This window comes from Cydia fagiglandana, chromosome 5 (genome assembly GCF_963556715.1).
Source record: "Cydia fagiglandana chromosome 5, ilCydFagi1.1, whole genome shotgun sequence".
NCBI lineage: Eukaryota > Metazoa > Arthropoda > Insecta > Lepidoptera > Tortricidae > Cydia > Cydia fagiglandana.
The window spans coordinates 1,739,746-1,763,814 of NC_085936.1; the positions used below are offsets into that span (position 1 = coordinate 1,739,746).

The following is a 24,069-nucleotide window of genomic DNA, read 5'->3' on the forward strand; positions in this document are numbered from 1 at the left end:
ATGCCAATTAAGCTGGTAAGGTCAACCAAGCTTTTATATTATATGCTTGTCAGTCATGTATTTAACGAATGAACAAAATCACTGACACGCAGGTGACAATCGTATGAAGGCGATGATTATGAATTTAAAGTGATGCTGACAACTCCAGTTGTTGTGGATGACATCTCTCCATGATATTGTGCGTAGACTGAAGATCCGTCTACCAAGTAGAATATTTTAGAAGATTTTTTAATCTTTGAATAATTCCAATGCCTTCACCTATAATTTTTAGGCTAATTATAACATAGGCTTGTAATTGTAGGTTGTTTAAAGTTCACTCTTTCTGGTGGCAAGCTGATTCCCAAACTGAAGATTTTATGGTTCGCGCGCTGGTAATGGATTGTACGATGCTTTATTGTTAGACTTAGCACGATTTGTGAGTTTTTAATGCTTTTGTATACATACAATATTCTATAAGAGTGTAAAAACCCCTTGACTGATGATGGAAGACTCTTTGACTAAGAAAAGAGGAGGTGGACCTATCCACTTTAAATTGTAGTGCAACCTTTACAAACCAATTGCGAAACTTTCGTAACACCCAGACAAATTAAAACATTATTATTATTTGTATATGGTGAGAACCAATAAGTTCTTGGCATTATAGCATTGTAGTTGCACAAACCACGGGTGTCTCATGATATCATCTAATCTCAAGTGCAGCGCCAGCACCGGCGCGCGCGGGCGATGCTGTGGCACAATTCCTGTCAAACCTTAACATGTGTATACGCATTCATTACCAAATATTAATTTGATTACTTAATTTGTACTTTGAAGCCCCAATCCGCATTAGGCCAGCATGGGGACCCTAGCCCAAGCCCTCTCGCGAGTGAAAAGAGGCCTGTGCCCCGTAGTGGGACGTATATAGGCTGAATTATTATTATTAATAATTTGTAGGTACTTTGGTTAGAAATTTAGCAATACAAGGACGTTGTATGTTGTTTATTGGCTTTCGTGCAATTAAGTTGTGTATCAATTGATTTTAGACTGTTTTTATTGTCGTGAGGGAACCCTAGGGTTAATTAGGCATCATGATGCCCACAAATAAACAATTATTTGATGATCTTGGCCTTTCTGCGACATATTATATTTATGTCACTACCTTGACGTAATCATAGAATAAATAATAGTATGTACTGTAGGTACAGAATGTTCACTCTCTAACAAAACGCGTCTATTACGACAGATTATGACCGCAAGGTGGCGCAAACGCGAGCAGGTGTCCGTTACATAGCGGTGCGCGGCAACTACTAGTGCTAGACACCAAAATTGGTGTGGGCCGCATGTACTTGGAGCGACGCGACAAAATCGCGGAGTGAGCTACGCCTGACGTAACACTGATATATGTCTACAGATATCTTATATTCAATGATGTAAGCATATTATCATGAATATATGAATATATGAATTGTAGTTGTCTTCACAACTAATGCTGTAATTCTATTAGCAGCACATCTGCCCTATAACCAAGATACGATGATTTTGTAGGGTACTACACCTGGAACTCTAATTGATTGCATTGACGATGATGTTTCCAATTACATGCCCTACTAGACTTGTTACAACAGTATGCTGTAAACCCTGGAGTCCCTGGACTACTACCTTTCAGCTAAGCTTGTAGTACTTAGATCTGGCAATGCTGCAATGTCAGCAGAACTAGTGTTGATTTTTAGAGTAAATTGCAGGCTCTATTTAATCGGCGAACATATTTGTAGTCATGATTCACTACCAGGATCACATTTTGGTTAGATCTTGCATTTTGCCTGAACCACCGTATGTTGTTATTCTTTATAAAATCATGTGAGTACTTCCTTATCTGCCAAGGAAGCCTCTCATCTGGAAATCGAAAGAAGGATATTTCTGATCCGTGTTCTTTCAGAATCCGGTATCTGCTATCGGTGACTGCCTGCAAATATTTTCTACATATTACGGATAGTATGTACGTTTACGTACGTTGTACATTTGTATGTATATTGGCTTGCTCCGCAGTCCACTTGGTTTCAAAGTTTCTGAAGTGACTTCATTTTAATTTATCTATTTGGAAAAATTAAACAATCATAATTTAGATGAAGGTAAAGCCGTGGACCGTGGCTGTTGGTTCGACAGTTTAGTCCCTTAGTCGGCTTCACCTCTAATTCAATACGCGATTTTTCGAAACAGAATCAGTAACTCCACTCTAACTCAACTTACGAAAAATCTTTTCATAAATTCTTTATTTATTTACATAAGTAATTTGAAGGGGCGCTTCATCGTCTACATAGGCATAACAATTACCACTAAAGAAGCCGATGTTTCACCTCCTATTGAACAATCATGGGTAACTATGCGGATTGCCATACTAAATTAAAATTGTACAATTGTCCTACAAATGCCGTCTATTTCCGATAGTTATATCACCAGTAGTAGTTCATTTCCTTTGAAATTGAACTATGTAACGTTTACGGTCAACGTTTTATGATACATGATTGTTATACCGACGGCGCAGGTTGATTCACAACCCGCTGCTTAGATACTCTTCCGAAGTGGAGCTTGTTGCTTACAGCATTAAAAATGCCTTTGTCAGTTCGGTCTCTTGGACGGAATGCGATCCTGCCCCTGTGTTTTCAAGATATTACTCTTAGTTCAGTGGTCTCAGTTTCACAGCTACATAGTAGACGATTTAACCTAAGTAAAAGATTTATCTGTGACAGGTCGCAATTTTTTAGCTAATGGTCAATATTTAGAGATGCTTCAGTATTCCCAAAGACACTATTAAGTCTCATAGTCATTCATCATTTAAGAGAGGGATTTAGTGCGATGATTATACACTCATATATATCATTAACTCTTTATTTATTTTCAGGTTTAGAGCCGCAATAAAGAGATATCTTTTGTTAGCCTATGACAGAGCCGTTAATGAATTGGCATTATACGTGTATTGGTATTCCTATTTAGAAGAGAGAGTTTTAGTCTTCTTTCCTTCTTTAAAGCTAACGTCAATTTTTTCTTGCCTCCCCCTCTCTCTTTTTGGTATAGGATCTAGTTGGGCAAAGTATAACACACGGTTTTTCACTTTGTACTCTTCCCTTTTCACAGTTTCTTAACTGCTATTTTCCATGGCCAGTTAGTCATTCAGTTTAGGATCCTCAGAATGTATATTTTTGGTTTGTTTGGTATCTCACGGCAATTGAGATGGCAGTTATCGACCAAGACCAACATTTGTACACGACCAAGACGGAAACCGTCCTTTTTTTTTTTCCCGGCAGGTTGAAACAATTACTGTAACTACATTTCGTTATCAATTTCGCGCCAAACCCGCCAATAGAAATTCTGCAGCTCGTCGTTCTAAAAGGTGACACACCATTTGGTCGGCTACAATGATGATGACGTCTACTAACTGGGTCGCACATTGGTTCATGACCATGCAGATTTTAAATGCGAGTCCGGCCGTGCAGACATCGATCGATAAAGCGACCAATAAGTCGTCCACTACCGTGTTAGTGGTAGGCCATGAGACTGATGAGACAACGGTTTTTGTTTAACAAGATAACGTCATTTCAATGTCATTTCAGAGGACGATGCGATATCGTCTCATAGGACGACGCATTAATGTCTCACGATACGACAAAATGTAGTCTTATGGAACAACGCAATGTAGTCCCTTGGGACGCAATATCCTCTTACGGGACGATACCACAAGATGGCGCAATGTCTTCTCACATGATGACGTAATTCATCGCGATGCCTGTCGTATCACAGGATGACGCCTTATTGTTTACAGGACGACGCTTGATGTCCCACAGGGCGATGTCATGTCATCTCACGGGACTACGCTATGGCGTCTCACGCAACGACGCTTGTCGTCCAACGAGACGACCCCATGTGCCATTTATACCCGTATTCTGTTCAATGATGATGGCCATAGGAGCTCACTTAGTCTCATCGCTGGTCCACGGGCACTGAGCGAAATGTCACAAGGTCTTTTAACGAGATGCTCGTTGTCTTACAAGACGCTGCCATGTCATCTGTCAGGACGATCACGGGACGACGCCATGTCGTCTCACGGGACGACGCCATGTCGTCTCACGGGACGACGCCTTGTCGTCTCACGAGACACGAGACGACGCTTGTCGTCTCACGGGACGACGCCATGTCGTCTCACGGGACGACGCCCTGTCGTCTCACGGGACGACGCTTGTTGTCCCACAGGACAAGGCCATGAGGCGTAAGTACCCGTGTACTTTTTATGACGGTGCCTGTAGGAAGGTCACTGCGTCTCGTCGCTGGGCCATGGGCACCGAGCGGAATGTCACGAAGTCGGAGATTTACAAAATATTTTTTCGATTTAAATTTCTCGATCTTTTTAAACTTGCTTTGTAAACGTGTTGCTCGGCTGAGTTACAAAAGCGTACTGAAGAGAAAGCAGCCGAGCGCTGGCAACCGGGCGACATTAGTACTTGAGTGGCGCGATAGATGGCGCTACTAGTTGATGAATTCGCTTGATTAGGGCTGAGTTACAAGGGTGTTATCTCATAATGTGGTTCAAGCGAAGGCACGGACACCTAAATAATTTACTAATAATTATTACGGTAGGTCAAATAAGTAAAGACCTTTGCTCGATTCTCCCCTTCATACAATCTTCGCTTGTGTTGGTCGTAGTTCTACAGCAATTGAACTTCGATCTCATTTTGACATCACTCTCGTAATCACATGTACCTACCATTCGCCCACACGTGCCCACTCTGTTAACTGATACTTCGTAAACCTTATTACACAAGGCATAAGGTCCACCGCTGGACAGTTAAAAGGGTTGCTGTTTTATTTGTAAATATATATAGATAAATGTTGCCAATAAGAATGGATGCGAACGAAACATTCATCCTGGCAGAAAAGAAAAAAAAGAAAAAAATACCGTTACACACACGGCACTCTCAGTAGTAGACCTAAGTATAAAAGGCATTCTTCAATTTCCTGCAGCTGCTCGGGGCCTTGGAACTTTCTCGCTCTAATGGCACTGTCTTTGTTTCCATTTGTTGCGATGTTGCTCGGGAGTGTCGGGATGGCCATTGTCGGGGAGCTTACCTATTGAGATACTGGCTTTTATATAGGGTTAAAAAAATTGTGTGTAAATCGTTAATCGGTTGGGGAGACATTTGACACATTTTATTGATATATTTAGGGCCACTTGTACCGTCCCACTAACCTGGGGTTAAACGGCGGTTAAGTGTCAAATTGCACTGGTAACCAATAACCATGGTAACTTCAAGTTTAACCGGTTAACTCGGGTTAGTGGAATGGTGCAAGTCAACTTGTAATATCTGGGAGACCGAGCTTTGCTCGGAAATCATATAAAAACTCAAAAAATCGCGTAAAGGTAGGTATATAGTCTCAATTAACATCGTTGAGAGTATGAGAGTAGAAAATTTGTTATATTATTTTACAACAAGTTGAACTGAAAACACTTTAACCAAAGATTAGTTTTTATTTATTTTGTAAATTTTGCTTGACGCAGCGAGTGTTTTGCTAATGGGGTTGGCCGGTGGAAGTTTTTAGCAGATGGCGCCATCATAGCTTGCCCCGTCAATCCCTAGAATTATGTCAAATTTTTGTTTTTTTTTAATACCGTAGAGTTTCGTATCTTTGCCTGCGCTACCTATTTTCGCCTAGTTTGACATAAGTTGCCATTAACAAAATGTTTCTAATGTAAGCCTTACATAAAACTGCTAAATACAAAGTATTTTTTACGGGTGTCAATATTCTTCGAACATTCTGCGGCTAACTTCACACAGTTGACCTTTAGTGAGGTTTTTTTCGCGACGCCGACCACACGTTTTTTTAAACCAGTGTTTTAACTTTAGTTTTAAATGGTGATACGGACCCGGTAATGTTAAACTTTTTACATGATTATATCCTATAACTATCTCTTTTTCATATGAAACTATTATTTAATGGCTAGCTCACGTTTAAAAGTCACAATTGGATAAAACGTTGGTGAGGGTACTTTGCGTCCATCTTGTTGCCAAATTTCGCCTACCCCTAGTGTTGACAAATTTTTTGTACCACATTCATTGGTGGATGACATTATTTGTTTCCAAATGTAAATATTTTCTTATGTTTGGTTATTTTAGTTTACGCTATATGCAAATGTTTATTTCTACTCTTACCGATATTGAGTAGGTACCAAATAGGTATTTTTATGTCTCACTTTGTGTAAATAAGGTTGATTTGATGTCAATTACGATAATAACAACAATTTTGCAACAATTCAACAATTTTGTTAAAAATAATTATTTTTTTAACTTATAAACCATTACTCCTCTTTATTTGACATGTTGGTTAATTTTTGGCAGCCCTAGCTTCATTATAGAAAATGTATGAAAACAACTTCAGACTGTTACCAAACTTCGCCTACTACCCCGTTTTTTAAATATATGCCTAGTTTGGTGTAGTTAAGATTCATAGTATATTAGCACATTCCAAGGAGATGCGACTTAACATGTGTGAGTCACAGAAAACTAAGTATTAGCGGCAAGGCATGCCATAGGCGAAGATTGGGAAAAATACCCAAACATCGCCTATTGCCTTTGGGGCCATTTATTACCAACTTAACCAATGAAATTCAAAGTTTTAGTGGTGTATACTGATTGTTGGGAATACTAAAAAACGTTTTTACGCCTTAACGAATTAAAATGCTTTCAAATTTGAGAGATTTTTTGAGAAAAGTGTCAAAACGCAGGCGAAGATACGAAACTCTACGGTACCTTGGATGCCCTTTAAGCCAAATCTCATAGAAAAAGGGGCAAGCTATGATGGCGCCATCTATGCAAACCTTTGACAGTTGCCAACCCCATTTCAAACCAAAGGGAGGTCATGGGTTCAAACCTCGCTCGTGTACCTAATTAAAAAGAGACACGTACAAAAGAAAAGGATTCACGTGAATACATTCAAGCATGAAACTCATGAATCCAAGTCAAAAAGAAATGAAAAATTCCGTGCATACATCTGTGAAGGTATGAAAATGTTGTCTTAGAAACTACAGAATCTAAAGGGCTTACAAGCGCTTTCATAATATAACATTTAGGATCTTTTGATCCGGAACATTCCCGTTTATCACAAGATCTCAGCTTAAAATTAATTACCCATGTGTTTGTGCAATTGAATTTGTGCTTTAAGAGAGGGTATTAGGTTTGAAATTCCTTTGTAAGCAGACTTTCATTTGAGCGAGTGACAAGACTTCTTTGTTTGCGAACTGAAAAAGGCTTGACGACGTATGCATTAGGTGCGAGACTGAGTAGGGTTGGCACGTGTACATTTCGTCCTAAAACACAAATGACAGTTCGTGAACATTATAAGGGTCGGTTGCATTGCACCAAATCGTCTGTCACCCATAAAGCGTTCCCTAAATTTATTTGTATGGGAAATTTCATACTTCACTGCTGTTTGACGTTAATCAGTCTGATAAATGTGGTTGGTGCAACTGGGCCTCGTTTTCACTGCAAATACAATTTGGATGCTATTGTTAAGTCATGACAGCAGAAAATTAACATTTAATAGGGTGACAAATATTTCGCGGTACGTCGTATTTAGTTATACGAGTAAGTAATACTTCTTATAATTTTATTAAACTAACAATGTGCTTGATGAAATCTCTTCATAACTGCTTACTTCTGCGAAGTTCTGTCTAATGGTCAAAAAAACCGGACAAGTACGATTAGGAGTCGCTCACCGAGGTTTCCGTACTTTTTAGTATTTGTTGTTAAAGCGGCAACAGAAATACATCATCTATGAAAATTTCCCTAGCTATCACGTTTTATGAGTAACAGCCTGGTGACAGACAGACAGACGGACAGAAAGACAGAGTCTTAGTAATAGGGTCTCCTTTTAACCCTTTGGGTACGGAACCCTAAAAAATAAACGACGTTCTTTCGAAATGGGGGATGGGTGAGGTTGGGACAACCCTAGCTAGATTTACGTAACAGTTAGGGCTTAGATACATGTTTGCAGGCCGTTTAGGTAATTGTTCGGGCTTACGGAAGGTGTGAATGATGTAGGCATTGTAATTGCCGAGCCTAGCATTTCAGCATATCAGGTAAGACCCTCTACAAGCTCTAGTTTGTATTAAAACAAGAAAATAATAACATTTTGTAATTTAGTTTAGTTACTTATACACCGTGTTTTTTTTTGATTTCCATTAATTTCAAGGGTGCATTCCTGAGCTTAAATCAAGTAACTTTCACAAAGACACCAATGTTCTAATTAAGTCCATTTCGGAGATAATCAATAATTTATTTTTTTCCTATAATACCTCTACAAGCGTCTACACTTGCCTTAGGGCCGGTTTACATATTGATTAGTGTTTAGAATGAGTTCATACATTTGCTACTAAACTTAAGTACAATCTCGGTCGACTGATGTATGAAATGACATTCATATGTTTGGTTTGGGCTTTCAATTGTTTGGTTGAGTTAAATGTAATGCCCGTGTTACAACAACGCTATATGCTACATTTAATTACTTTTTAAACAAAAAATAAATCCAAAAAAAAAAACAAAAAAATATTTTTTTTCCAAAATTAACTATGCCATTTAGTTCTCTTAAACGTACTTAACCATACCCCGAAGTTAACGGAATTCAATAAAAACACGGTGTATATAGTTGTATAAGTCTGATTACCGGGTGCCCCTTAAATCGCCCAACATTAATTGCCATAATATAAATTCGCATAACAGATTTGGCATAAATGAATTGTTCATAACTACTAAACTAACTAAAAACTGACGAGATCAAACTTAAATGTGCATTAATTACCATTGTAAAATGTAGAAAAAGTTAGTTGGATTATAATTAGCGCCTGTTCAAAATGCGAGAGCAATCTCGTCGTAATTAGGTACCGTAATAGTATTTAAATGGGGCAGGAGCTTTGTTAACCCCAAAAATTATTAAAATGTCCTTGGCCCGTCTGTCTTTGAAATGCTTTGAGGTAATTAACAAAATATAAATTAGATCTTAATTATAATTTCTTTGATTAAACGCCTTGTTTTCAAAGAAAGGATCTGTCGAAACTCGAAGTAGATTGAGTGAGTACCTAATAAATCATTACATTACTCGTATATATAAACAAGATTATATCATGAAGGCGGTTAATTAGATACGTTTTGAATTCTTATTAATCACACTACCAAATAAGTCTTAATCTATATAACCTAATGTTTCATATTGGGTTCATACTTCATACAGCGAAAAACAATTCTCCTCTTTACCGAATTTTAAGATTGGATATTGCAAATTTTATTCTCGGTTGGGATTTTATCCCCTACCGGCACCCGCGACATACTGTACCACGGTGTTCATTTGTTTCACCAATATTCATAACTTTCTGGTAGGTAAGTATAGAAGGAACAAATTAGGGCCCGATTCGGATTTTGAAATAGACATCTATTAGATATCTTTTAGTCATCACCAAGATACGATAACGATATGTTTAAGATCTAACCTGTCAAATTTGACATTTGCGCGATTCTGGAGATACTCTTGAACGTTTTCCACAAGATATGACTTAGAGATCCAATTCACATCTAATACATATATATCTTACTCTATCTAACGTAAAAGTGACATTGGTTGCCCGAATTGCGCTGCAAAAGAGAACCAGTTGATATCTAAACTATAACGCATCTAGAATGGATCTAGTACGTGTCGTCTCTTGTGAATATCTTGAAGTTCGAATACGGCGGTTAGTCGGAAACACTGAATATCTAAAATGTCTCTCTTAACTTATCCAAAGCTCCTGCCTTACGAAGTTAAAACAGGAAAGTTTCCAAAGACAGAAACTTTGCTAGCCTTAAATATATGTATACGAGCCCGGAAGGGTCAATACGATAGCTGTTTGAGTTTCTTTTCAAGGACTTCTTTGAGTCCTCCTGATCTATAGGGGTCAGCATAGGAGCCGTCAAATTTTTGACGCGAGGCGTAAATGTGTCGTTTATGCTTCCGATGTAGCCCACAAGATGGCAGAACCTACTATGCACACGGACGCGTACCGACGAGAACGGTAGAACGGCACTTGCTTTGGCAATTTACATGTGCACATATGCTTCCGATTCAGGTCACAAGATGGCAGGCCCTCCTACGCGCACGGTCCCTATAGATACCATATTCTGGCATATCAGGCTTAATCTGGTTTAGTTAAGGTTCATGCGAGCTTACTTCTTGGCCTATGCATATTATGGTGGAGTTTAACTCATTTTTAATGTACAAATAAAAACTAGCGTGTGACAGAGACGGGACGCCTAACTGTGCCCGCTATAAAACGAGACGTCCTTTAGGTACTTCACGTTTATCTTAGTCCTGCCACTTTATAAGCCTCAAAGAAATAAATACTGCTACAACAGTCTAACTTCATTAAAAAGAAATTCGCAGAACATCCGCAACCCTTGTCCTCAAAAACATGATTATGTAAGCTTAAAAATAAAATCCAGTCATGTTTCCCACATAAAGCGGTCGACAATATGCGGGCTTTCAAGCTCACACTTCCACAATAAAACTCTGTAAGCATTAGCGGTGTGACATCTGCAGCTTGGCCACTCGCCAGCCGCCGGGCCTTGGCACACTACCGTTATTGCGTTTCAAACTTCATTTTATTTTCACTATTTTAAAACGCCTGCGTAATTATGCTAGCAAAGTGCTGGAATAAATGGTTGCTGTAATGTTTTATGTAGGCGCTTGGGATGTGGAACGGTTATGCGACAAAGTCTTGAGTGAATTTTAAATCAAAGTGCCTTTAGATCTATGCAAATATGTGTTATGTTAGTTATTAGCTATGGATTCGTAAACATATTATTAAGTAACTACGGATTCACCATACTAATTTTAAACTGTTCAAAGCTCTCCACTTACTTACTCCACTGTTTTATACATTGTAAATGTCATAAATAATAAAATAAAATAAATCAGTACAGCGGCTGCACATTCGTTAACAAATATAGTGCGACTGTTTGATATATAACCAGTTAAAATAATTTTATATAAATTACATAGTGTGTTATGTACACAGCTGCTGATGTATTGCTGTGTCTATGAAATATATTGCTTGTTCAAAACTTTTCGGTAAGTAAGTACTTCGGTTTAACAAAGTTGTGACAGGGGATTTAGTGTCCATTTGAGTACTAAATACCTAATAGTAAATACACTTAGGTATTGTTAATCATTCATTATGAATATTGAGTAGGCATTTTCTATCATAATTCTTTAAAATTGGTTGATCAGTGAAACTTACTAATAGCAAAAAGAATAGAGTGTACCTATAGAGAGTTACTGTCATGGTAAATTATGTTGCCTTGCCACAGTATATTTACTGCCATCTTTCGACAGATGATAAAAAAAAACTGTTAGAACGCCATTTGGCTTTGATCCTTATTCTTGCACTGATATGTGTTAATTAATTTGTTAAATATTGAAATTAACGCCATGTACTTGACAGTAGGCCAAAGGTTATGGCGTCATCGCTCGAAAAGATCGCACCATACCTTTGGTCTACTGTCGAGTAGATGGCGTTAATAGGTATTGAAACACATTTTGTGTCGACGTGATAATTTATGCACGAGTGATGGCGTGAACAACCAGACTTTCATCGCTTTCATATCTATAACACGAATCGGAATTATGTCGTTTTGTCAAGAGGATTGTTCCATTTAAACACGACATTTGTCTATTCAGACTGGGACACGCAAAACTTTACATTTTATTTGGATAGTGCCGAGGGCGGATCACGCAATCTCGTGATTCCCCTAAATTGCACACTGTCACTTTCTCTACAGGCTAAGAGATAGTCGCGGAAAAACTATTGAACTATTATTACCGGAAAAACTATTGAACTAGGTCTTATTTTATTACTAACGTATAGGTAGCACGAACACAGAGAAACAGTAATATTTTGCGCCATGAGTTGTAGCCACATCAAATTAATCATAATCATAATATTTATTGATAGTATAAATTACATGTCACATTAATTTAATTAAGCCGAATGTAGGCAATCAGCGGAAATAATTCGTGTAGTCACAGGGCGGACACGCCATACATCAAAACTCGTTTGCGTGTATATGTGTGAACGGCACGTCTGTACGCGCGTCATTGTGTGAGTAAGTGGCTTAGGGCTACTATTTACATGTTTTTGAATTCACGGAGCGTTATCGTTGTACCCTAAACGTAAATATCAAACATTTTTATTCCTAAAATTAAAGAAACTAACATAATTTACAAGATGGTATTTTCTCCTAGATCCTTGCTATAATAAACTGTTCTATTAGAAAATAATATTAGCTGTGATCTGTGACGGCTAATATTATTTGAACGTATATGCGAACTCACCCGTAACCCGTAAAGGCCGTAAAATATTACGTGAAGTATGGTGCGGCAATAAATTACCAAAAATGTCATGTCGATACACGATTAGCGTGGACTAAATATAAATAATTACAAAACGCTACTTTTTAATATATGTATAATAAAAATAAATGTTCTTTATTTCGTGAATTTGAAAAACAACCATACATCGCACAATACACCGGCATTATGAACGTTGCGTCATCGCGCCGCGGCGTTGCTAGCCGAACTGAGAGTATGTCAGGAGTCCGTCAGAACTCAGTCGCGGGGCGAGGTAATCCGAGTCGGGGCGGGGCGGTGCGTGTCCGTTCTGTATGATAATACTATTACTTATTCTGTGGTGTAGTCTTGAATATCGGGAGTAATATATTAGTATAAAGGTATGTGGTGTCCAGATAAACATACTAGAGGAGGGTTGAAGGTACCTTTTTTCATATTTTTGCTCCTATCTCGAATATAACGCTGACCTCCAAATAGCTGAACGCCTGGCCTATAAGCGCGAACATCGAAGTTCGCAAATTGCGGGCATTTTTCTCTGTCACTCTAAATACGCCATCATTGGAGTATAAGAGAAAGATCCCCGCAATTTGCGAATTTCGGTTTCCGCGGTAACCCCTATGAATCCAGGTAACAAAGATAACAAAAATAAATACAGCCCGACTGCTCTCAAAATTGTATCCTTTTTCCCGGAGCTAGCTCTCTGTCTTTTACTTCTCAAGTAGGGCAGCAGAACCGACCTTAAATGAAATTGATGCTGATTTATTTTGCAAAGAGGTCACTAGGGCAATTCGTCAAGACAAGTGGGCAGGGTATTTAGTAGACGAATTCGGAGAAAAGTTATTTTTGTAACAAGAGAGCCAAGTTCGATATCTCTTCAACTCCTTAACTTAGCTTAACCTAGCTTAGCTAACATGTTGCTCTAGATTACTCTAGAAAATACAACATATAGGCTTCCACCTGCTTTGCTTCACTACACCTTATAAAACAAAGTCCCCCGCCGCGTTCTGTATGTACGTTTGCAATAAACTCAAAAACTGTTGAACGGGTTTTCATGCGGTCACCTATCGATAGAGTGATCCTTGAGGAAGGTTTAAATCTATAACTTGTTAACCCATGATAGTATGTATTTCCACTTGCTGAATGATTTTCAATAAGCAAAACGCACACTGACATACGGCGCGATTCGGGAAATGTATTAGAGATTCACTAGATATGAAATAGTAAAGATATGTGACGTTCCACGGCAAAAGGTACCATTGCCCCGGCTGAATATTGGAGCTGCGTTAATAAATAGCGAGCGTGAGCGCCAGCCGCCATAAGGTACCTTTTGCCGTGGAACGTCACACATCTTTACTATTTCATATCTAGTGAATCTCTAATTCATTTCCCGAATCGCGCCGATAATATATCTAATCCATATCGTATCTAAACGTAATATTTGACGTAATACGTTTACCGCATTTAAATAACAGTTTCTAAAGCGCTGCAAAGTTTTCAAACATTATAAAACACATCTACATGACATGTATATATTCCGCCGCTCGTCGCCCGCTCGGCTGCGGTCTGCAAAAAGTTAGTAACTGTGAATGCAAGCGTCAACCAGCAATTGCCACGACACAATAGTTCTGACTGTTCTGAGCGAGAATTGTGTGTTTAACTCTGCGTTTTTGGCATTGTGTGGCATTACGAGTATAATGCTTTATTTCAGTTTGTGTTTGTTATGAGATATGTTCTAGGTACAATGTTTTAAAACTGTAAGCTAAATTAAAATTTAAAAGGTTATGTAACGTTTTAATGTAATGTAATGTAAGAGAGGTAGAGTTAGACCATCAGTCACTTACCATACTGCCCGATTCGAACTTTGAGAGACGTCAATTAATCGATCTAGAAACGATATGGATTAGATATGTCAGTGTCAAATGTGACGTTTCTTCAAACAAAAATGTCACTTTTGACACTGACACATCTAATCCATATCGTTTCATTCGTTTCTAGATCTATTAATTAACGTATCTTAAAGTTCGAATCAGGCTATCAAAGTCCAGCAATTTTGATAGCCCAGACTTACCCGCGGTAGTAGTTTTAAGCCAACATACAAAACTGTGCAAGTATTATATTAAACGACAAACTTCTGTAAACATTGTGCTATAAAAATAGCTGCAGAGTTATTTTGGTCTGACTCTAGTCTTTAAGATTTAATAACAAAATATCTTCCTAGAAGTTTCGCGAAGTCTACAAAGTAAAAGGGTGCTGTTCAATCTCGAGATAGGTAAATAACGAAGTTATGAACTTGAATATGCCTTAAATAAATAAAATAAGTACCTAGGTACAGTCTTATGAAAATTGTCCTAGTTCCTCAAATGTTGGTCTTTAATGAGAATATATCAAAGAACCTTTTATATCTCATTATTCTGGCTAAAAAGTTCATTCGATTGGTTTGGTGATTTTCGGAGTTTGCCATAAAGATTAAAATCGTTTCTACTAAATAGTATTAGGCTATACTCCTTAACTCCCTCCGTCCGTCACCGTCACCGCGTCTACTCTGCTACGCTGCAAACTGATGACTGATGCCATCAGTCCAACGGCTCGATAAAGATTAAATTCTTCCCACTACCTAATACATACAAAAAACCTAATTTTAGCAACAATGAGAAAATCTACGCCCGCCGGAATCAATTTTTATATCTCTAAAATGCTGACGTCGCCTAGGTTTCAATAAGCACTTTCAGAACTAGTTATGTTAGTCAGGCGGTGTGGCAGCTTGCCAAGGCCTATTCTCATTTAAACTGTTTTCCTTAGTAACAACTAAGTTACCAATTAAGTTCTCAAAAACATTGTTAAGAATTGTAATCAATTCTGCACCATTCGGCCGATTCTCCGTTCGTCTATTTCTCAGTTCGTCAATATCATGGTTCGTCAGTTGCTGCATTCGTCTAATTCCCATTTCGTCAATTGCTCAGTTCGTCCTATTACCTTCCACTGCTATCACTTGCTCCCTCTAACGCATAAATGCGTCCCTTGGAGTGGCCGGGGTTGGCCCATCGTGTAGAGGAGTCATAATAAGTACTGGACATAATTATTTATAAGAAGCAATTTCTATTTAAGATGAGGTCAGTTTGAATATTTTAACATTCGCGGACAGGAAAGAAAAATGAAACTTTGGAAAAATATCGTTTTCCATCGTTTTAACCGCCTTGTCTTCGGATTCTATAAGAATTGTACGTTAAGATGGCGTTTTCTGTTATGTTTAATAATGTAACAGAAAATGCTTCAATAAGCACCATTAAAATTTTGCTACCGTTATTATAGTCCGTTTTTTAAGCATTAGAAAAAACTTCGCAGAAGTAAGCTTGTAGTTCCAAATCCGGTACTTTTAGCGGTAATAATTTGAAGTAAATTACCTATATGTATTGACCATGCTACATTAGATAATTCAATAATTATTAACAATTAAAGAGCCTGATAAAAACTGCACGCTTGCTTCTGTGGAGTTCTTTCTAATGCTAAAAAAACGAACTATACATTATCTTCAAAATTGTCTTGGTACCTACCGTAAAAGTATAGAACATAACTTAATTTGCCCACCGCGTCACAGTTCAGTTACAAGCGAAATAACTTAAAAGTATATAGTTACAGATACACTTTCTTCAGAAAGTGATTTACGGTATTCAAATTCTCGAACGACCCAAAAATGTATTTTGGGGTTATCCTACTTCCAAAATACTGGCACGACCTAGGTTTCAATCAGCCCTTTCATTACCGATATTGGAATCAGCTGTGTGGCAGCCTGCCAACTATTGATCGTGCTTGGCACGCCTTATTACTGCATAATGCTTTGGATACCTGTAAACTGGGGTTACTTTGAACCGCAGGAAAATATTGACTATTGGTTTTTTTAACTATAAATAATTGAGATGTAATCCGTCTAAATAGTTTTATTTCATGTATAACTATCGCGGTAACAGAAGACAATATCATAAAGAATTGTTTTCCGAACGCTTTCACCATGTATTTCTGTTAAGGTTGCCAACCACATCATAAAATTCTTAAACGACTTCAAAAATCTTTCTGGATGATCGATGTTTCCCCGCGACTCAAAGTAACCCCAGTTTACGGTAGCCTGTTGTCCTTTTATATAATTTATGATAATAATGCTGCATAGGATACTACATATTTGCATTTTTCTTATAAAGTCAAATGACTTTGCAGATTGCAGATGCATAGGATAGGGTAAACAAGCTACATACAAAGTGCATTCTTTTATGCAAGAGGACAGGCATTGTCATTTTCCATATAGGTATATATGTATAAAATTTATTCTTTGAATAAGTAGAGTGTATAGAGGCGGATTGTCAATAGTAGATTGTACAACAAGGGCATAAAGTGACCCATTTTTACCCGAGGCAATTTTTTGGTCTGAGCGAAGCCAGTGACGTCAAATACCGCAAATAATGTTGTTTACAGTTACACTATAAGAAGAAAAATCAAAATACCTCCAAATAAAAGCCACCGACATTTCACACTTCCATCTACGGTTAACCGCAAACCCAAACCCTCTAACCCCGTTATATATTACCCGCCAAATGGGTTTCGTGGTTCGGAAGCTCTGACCCAATATTGATAAGATACGCGGCCCTAATAGAAGCTTATCTGGTGTTGTGTAAAAATGTGAGTCCGAATCCTAATGATATATACGAGTACTTATATCTCCAACAGCAAAACCAAGTGGCTCTGTGAGGTGTAGACCTCGGGATATTACTAAGAACTGAATAAATAAATAATTCAGCCTAATATATACGCGCCCCACTAATGGGCACAGGCCTCCTCTCATGCGCGAGAGTCCCCACGCTAGCCGAGAGGGCTATACTAGCCCAATGCGGATTCCACTTCACATACACCTTTTGAATTTCTTCGCAGATATATAAGTAATGCAGGTTTCCTCACGATGTTTTCCTTCGCCGAAAAGCAAGTGGTAAATATCGTAAGTACATAAGTTCCGAAACACTCATTGGTACCCGCCGTAGTCATTTGAACCCGCGGCCTCCGGATTGAAAGTCAGACGTCATATGCACTCACTATGCACTCAGCCACCACCGCTTTTTAAATATACAAAAAAAACTATTCTTGTATATATGTATGTAACAAATATACTTCTGGCTTATTATCTTTACGATTTTCCCTTTTTCCTTTCACATTCCCGTCCATTATCTGTCAATGGATCGCATTACGAGCCCTATCTATCTATATATATAAATGCAAGTGTCCTGACTGACTGATTCATCAACGCACAGCCGAAACTACAGAAGCCAGAAAGTTGAAATTTGCACACCAGATTGCATTTATAAAGTGTACAAGAGATAAGAAGCGATTTTGAGAAATTCAACCCCTAAAGGGGTTAAAAAGGGGATGAAAGTTTGTATGGGGTTAAAGTTTTCTTTCAAGCTAGGAATTTGAAACTTCTTAAAAAGATATATTATTAAAATATAAGAAAAATAATTTCAGCGTTTTTGAAAATTCATCCCCTAAGGTGGTGAAAAAGGGGTTGAAAGTTTGTATGGATATCAAAATTTTTTTCGAGTGGTGGACTTGAATCTTTGTATTTGGAGATATTATTAAAAGATAAGAAAAGTAATTTCAGCGTTTTGTAAAATTCATCCCCTAACAGGGTTAAAAAGGGGTTGAAAGTTTGAATCCATTACAAATGCTTTGAAACTTCTTAGAAAGGCATAATAGCCGATTACAAAATAAATGGATTGCAGCGTTTTTGGAAATTTAACCCCTAAGGGGGTTAAAAAGGGGATGAAAGTTCATCTTCGGGTGCAAATTTTATTTTAAGCTAGGAACTTGAAACTTTGTAAAAAAGTATCAAATTTAAATACAAGAAAACTAATTACAGCGTTTTAGAAAATTCATCCCCCAGGGTGGTGAAAAAGGGGTTGAAAGTTTGTATGGATATCAAAAATTCTTTTGAGCACGGGACTTGAATCTTAGTACTTGGAGATATTATTAGAAGACAATAAAAGTAATTTCAGCGTTTTGTAAAATTCATCCCCTGACAGGGTTAAAAAGTGGATGAAAGTTTGTATGGGGTTAAAGTTTTCTTTTAAGCTAGGAATTTGAAACTTCGTTAAAAGATATATTATTAAAATACAAGAAAACTAATTTCAGCGTTTTTGTAAATTCATCCCCTAAGGTGGTGAAAACGAGGTTGAAAGTTTGTATGGATATCAAACATTTTTTCGAGTGTGGGACTTGAATCTTTGTATTTAGGGATATTATTAGAAGACAGGAAAGTAATTTCAGCGTTTTGTAAAATTCATCCCCTAACAGGGTTAAAAAGGGGTTGAAAGTTTGAATCCATTACAAATGGTTTTGAAACTTCTTAGAAAGGCATAATAGCCGATTAAAAAAAAAAGTAATTGCGACGTTTTTGGAATTTCAACCCCTAAGGGGCTTAAAAAGGGGATGAAAGTTCGTCTGCGGGTGCAAATTTTATTTCAAGCAAGGAACTTGAAACTTTGTAAAAACGTTTTAAATTAAAGTACAAGAAAACTAATTTCAGCGTTTTTGAAAATTCATCCCCTAAGGTGGTGAAAAAGGGGTTGAAAGTTTGTATGGATATCAAACATTTTTTCGAGCGCGGGACTTGAATCTTTGTATTTGGGAATACGATTAGAAGACAATAAAAGTAATTTCAGCGTTTTGTAAAATGCATCCCCTAACAGGGTTAAAATGGGTTTCAAAGTTTGAATCCATTACAAATGCTTTGAAACTTCTTAGAAAGGCATAATAGCCTATTACAAAAAAAAGTAATTGCAACGTTTTTGGAAAGTCAACCCCTAAGGGGGTTAAAAAGGGGATGAAATTCATCTTGGGGTGTAAATTTAATTTTAAGCTAGGAACATGAACTTTTTGCAAAAAAAGGTATTAAATAAAAAATATGAAAACTAATTCATGTATTTTTGAAAATCATCCCCCAAGGTGGTGAGAAAGGGGTTGAAAGTTTGTATGGAGATCAGATATTTTGTGAGTGCGGAACTTGAATCTTTGTATAAGGGCATAGGTACCTATTATGAGAATACAAAAAAGTAATTTCTGCAACCACACACATCAAAATCCACTTGACTTAAAACTTCATACAACGTGCTAAAAAAGAAAAGTACTTAATTTTAACATTGCTTGGACATGAACATTATAAGTAGATACTAAAGATGTAAAATTTTGAAGATAAGATTCCACGCGGACGAAGTCGCGGGCAACAGCTAGTCATATTTATTTGTTACTATAGAACACTCGTATAATGAACAAAACTAGACCATGATATTTACTGTATTAAGTAGGTCACATGAACGTAAAGGGAGCTAAAGCTAAACCAAGATTTATTTACATTATGCTTGAAAGGTGGAAACTTAACTGTTAGAAATAACAGTGTCATTCTACTTTATACTTCCTAGAGTCCTTTGTTATATTTTGCTTTACTTTACGGAATTAACTTTAATATGAGAAGGCTATTCTTAGAAATACCCACTAATTAGTTATATTGTAAGGGCGAAAATTAAATTTACTAATTAAAATTGTTGGTTTGGGTCATTAGGGTTAATATTTCAGGATTTCCTTTGACATGTTAGGATTTTTGGCCCCTTGTCAGGGTTTTCCGGGGACATGGCGTGTGTCAGGGTTTTTTAGAAACCTCAACTAACCACTGGAAACAACTATAATAAGTTTAGTCGGGTTGGCTCGGGTTTTGTCGGGTACGGTCGGGTTTTGTCGGGTTACTTGGGTTTAGTTAGTTGGGTGTGTCAGGGTTTTTTTTTAGAAACCTCAACTAACCACTGGAAACAACAATAATAAGTTTAGTCGGGTTGGCTCGGGTTTTGTCGGGTACGGTCGAGTTTTGTCGGGTTACTTGGGTTTAGTTAGTTGGGTGTGTCAGGGTTTTTTTTAGAAACCTCAACTAACCACTGGAAACGACAACAACAACAACAAGTTTCATCGGGTGGGGTCGGGTTGGCTAGGGTTTTGTCGGGTCCGGTCGGCTCGGGTTTAGTCGGGTCCGGTTGGGTTTTGTCGGGTCCGGTCGGGTTTTTCGGGTCCGGTTGGCTCGGGTTTTGTCTCACAATATATTAATCCGCTCCTCATCATAATAGTCCAGGTGGTGTTCATCGTCCTAGGGCTCGAGGTCGGGTCGGGTTGGCTCGGGTTTTGTCGGGTTCGGTCGGGATTAGTTGAATGGGGTCTCACCTGATATATTAATCCGCTTCTCTTCATAATAGTTCAGGTGGTGCTCATCATCCTCAGGCTCGAGGTCGGCCCGGGTCGGGTCGGGTCCGGTCGGGTTTGGTCGGGTCGGGTCTCACCTGATATATTAATCCGCTCCTCATCATAATAGTCCAGGTGGTGCTCATCGTCCTCCGGCTCGAGGTCGGCCCGGGTCGGGTCGGGCCGGGCCGGGTGGCGGCGCGTCGCGTTGGGGGCGCCGCTCACGGCCAGCACGCACACCACCGCCAGGGGGAGCACCACCTCCATGCCGACATCACAAGCGACACGCCTTCAGCGCTGGGGACAACAAATTTAAGTCAAATATGACGGTTAAAGATTACCTAGATGACCACACGTCGAGAATTTTCCGGGATTTTCAATACTCCACTTTGAAGTACAAGTGGCGGTACTCCAACGACAAACAAAATAACTTACAATAATAATTATCTACCTATAGGAACATATACGGTACCTATGTAAACTAACGAAAAACATTTACTCAAACCCGTTAATGTGTAGGTCACACTGAGCAACTTTTACTATGACACTGACTCCTCGAAATCGCGAAAAAAAATTTGGTTGTTTTGTTTCATACATTTTGCTGGTCTAGCATTGAAATTATCTATGGCAGAGTTTTTTTTTGTCGCGAATTTGGGGTTGGTGCCATAGTGAAAGTTGCTCAGTGTGACCCATCTATTAACGAGCTTGAGTAAATGTTTTTCGTTGATTTACATACTGTATACATGGTGGCTAAAAATAACTATTCCCGTTGCCAGGGAGGTTTTGTTCAGGGTTATTTTTTAGCGACCCTGTATGTACCTAATTTTAAGAAATAAAAATTACGAAATATACTTATAGTAGTAGACCCTATAATGGACGTGGAACCAGTAATGGGACAAAAAAACATACGTCCTCTAAAATAAGTATCTAAAAGTAGTTTATAAACACTGGCTGTATATTATCATAAATAAGAGTCCTAGAGCTGTTTCAGTTTGAAGTTTCATTAAATTTGGTTGCTTTTGAAGAAATTGGCGTCAACCCAAAAGTTGTCGTGTCACTGAAAAAAAATACCACTACGAATTCTTAACAACTTCGCTAAGAGGGGTGAGTTAATTTATTAAATTTCAATTAATTAATACTTGATGAAAACTAGAATGTGTTTTGTTAATTGCATTTACCATGAGATAAGGTATACAACACACTATGTTGTGACTCCACAGATGTAAAAAAATAGTGGTATTTGGCCCAATCCCATTATAGGAGCTGTAAAACTGCGTACCTCCTATGATGGGACAATTGACAGAATGATGCTTGCCATGCCATAATTTCACGTTTAAACAATACAGAAGTAAAATGTAGTTACGAAATATGTCAATCAGGAGGTATTCTCGGACTTTAGATAAATTAATAATATCGTTTTTCCAAACTTTTATTTAACTTGCCCTGTTAGTTACGCTACGTCTTACGTAGGCGAACAACGCGCGAACGCGGCGCGGCGCGGCGCGGCGAAATCAATCCTTTGATGCCCATAGAAGTGTCCTACGTAAGCGATCTCGTTGCGAACGCGGTGCGGCGCGATTTGCACGCGAATGTCAGGCGGCGCGGCGCGGCGCGGCGCGGCGGCGGCCGCTTTCGCCGCGCCGCGCCGCGCCGCGTTCGCGCGTTGTTCGCCTACGTAAGACGTAGCGTTAGTGTGGGTCCAATCTTGGTAGTTGAATTTGAGCCACTTTTCGATTTCCGATTCAGTTGAAATTTTGTGTAAGTACGTAATAAACTATGCAAATCGGATGATAATGCAATATTATGATAACATGGACCTAATCTGATGATGGAGACAGGAGGTGGCCATGGGAACTTTATCGCAATAAACCCTAACTAATTGTGTTTGGCACAAGACCGGGATCAGTGGCGAGCAGTCGTGTTGGAGGCCAAGACACATTTTGGGTCGCTGCGCCAGAGGAGTAAGTAAGTAATTGTGTTTGGGTATATAGAATTGTCTCGATGGATCTAATACAATAATAATTGACTGTGGAAAGAAAAATACATTCAGCGATAAAAGCTTAATACCAAAAATTGATTTTTTTGCCGTAACTTATTCCCCATTTCAATATTTTATACTGATAGAGCAATGTCCATTATAGGGGGCCCATTACTGGATCCACGTCCATTACCGGGGGCCCATTACTGGAGCTTTGGTGTCCATGACTGGAGAAAAAAGGCATAGTTTTAATTTGTTAAATATGTGGAAACTAATTGCAGTATCTTTGATACAACATGCCTAAAACAGGAAAGACGGATAGGACTTTCATCTTTTAACACGCTAAGCGGTAGACCATTTACATGTATACGGGAAATATCATAAATACTCTAAATTTCCTCTTAAATGTCCCATGACTGGTGCTGTTACTATATATAATTAAAGTACTTATTCAGTTGGAGTTGGCGCACTTTTTTTCACATAGCTACTTAACCTACTTACAACTTTCGACATTGTGTTACCTCGCTTTACCTTTTTCAAATTAAACCAAGCAGAATACTGCACTTTATATGCGCTGACAGCCAATGCGGCCATAGTTCTTATTACTAGAGCACTAAGTTCCAGAAAAGCGTAGCTATTCATGCGTACTTAAGTCATATTGACTTTAGTGCTACCAGCTAGTATTATAAAGAATCTCGTACAATTTCCAACTCTATTTCCTTAGACATAAGGTATATTTTGCATGGTTGTGAAAGGCGACTTTTCTATATTAGTCTCCCCTATTTGTTACCGACATGCTGTCTGATCCTTGATAGCGTCTTTCTAGTTGGCCGAGTTCGATATTTCAAGCTAGAACCTTGGGTAGGGTTACCACTTACCAGATACAAATTAACAATTTCCTGATTTCTGAATATTTTTCCTGACAATCATATTATTGACGACGGCGACGATGTGAAGGGGGGGTCTAGCCGTTAGCAATGGCCACCCGATTGAGCCGATAGCCGCGTTTTATTAATTTAATTTATTATTTGTATTAATATAAGTAAATAAAAAGGTACTTTATAATTAAGTCTATCAATTCAAAAAAATCCTGACATTTTCGTGTTCCGTCTCCATTTCTGACAAAAGGCCAAAATTCCTGACATGTCAAGAAAGTTCCTGTCATCTGGTAACCCTAACCTTGGGGCGTTTTCGCATTGTCCGATCTGATATTGGATGTAGGGCGCCGTCTTTAACGGTCACGCACACTACAACAAACATTATGCCTACTGACTGCAGACAGACGGCAAAGTGAATGGTTCCGTTTTTGAAGTGAAAACTTCTTTAGCGGCGCTGAGCACTTTGAGGTGGGGAAAAATGATAAACTCCAGACAGCGTAACGCGTGTGTGTGACGGACAATGTTATTCACCAAAGAACTTTAGTCATAACGTAA

General features: G+C 38.4%; 1 protein-coding gene across 2 annotated transcripts in view; it reads right to left on the reverse strand.

Annotated features, from left to right (window-relative positions):
• LOC134664298 (uncharacterized) overlaps nucleotides 1-24,069 on the reverse strand; it is a 184,378-nt gene that overhangs the window by 133,433 nt on the left and 26,876 nt on the right. For both annotated transcript variants that reach the window (XM_063520863.1, XM_063520862.1), the window contains exon 2: nucleotides 20,757-20,955. In XM_063520863.1, the coding sequence (XP_063376933.1) occupies nucleotides 20,757-20,925 (169 nt within the window). In that variant the 5' untranslated portion in view covers nucleotides 20,926-20,955. The remainder of the gene's footprint in view (nucleotides 1-20,756; nucleotides 20,956-24,069) is intronic.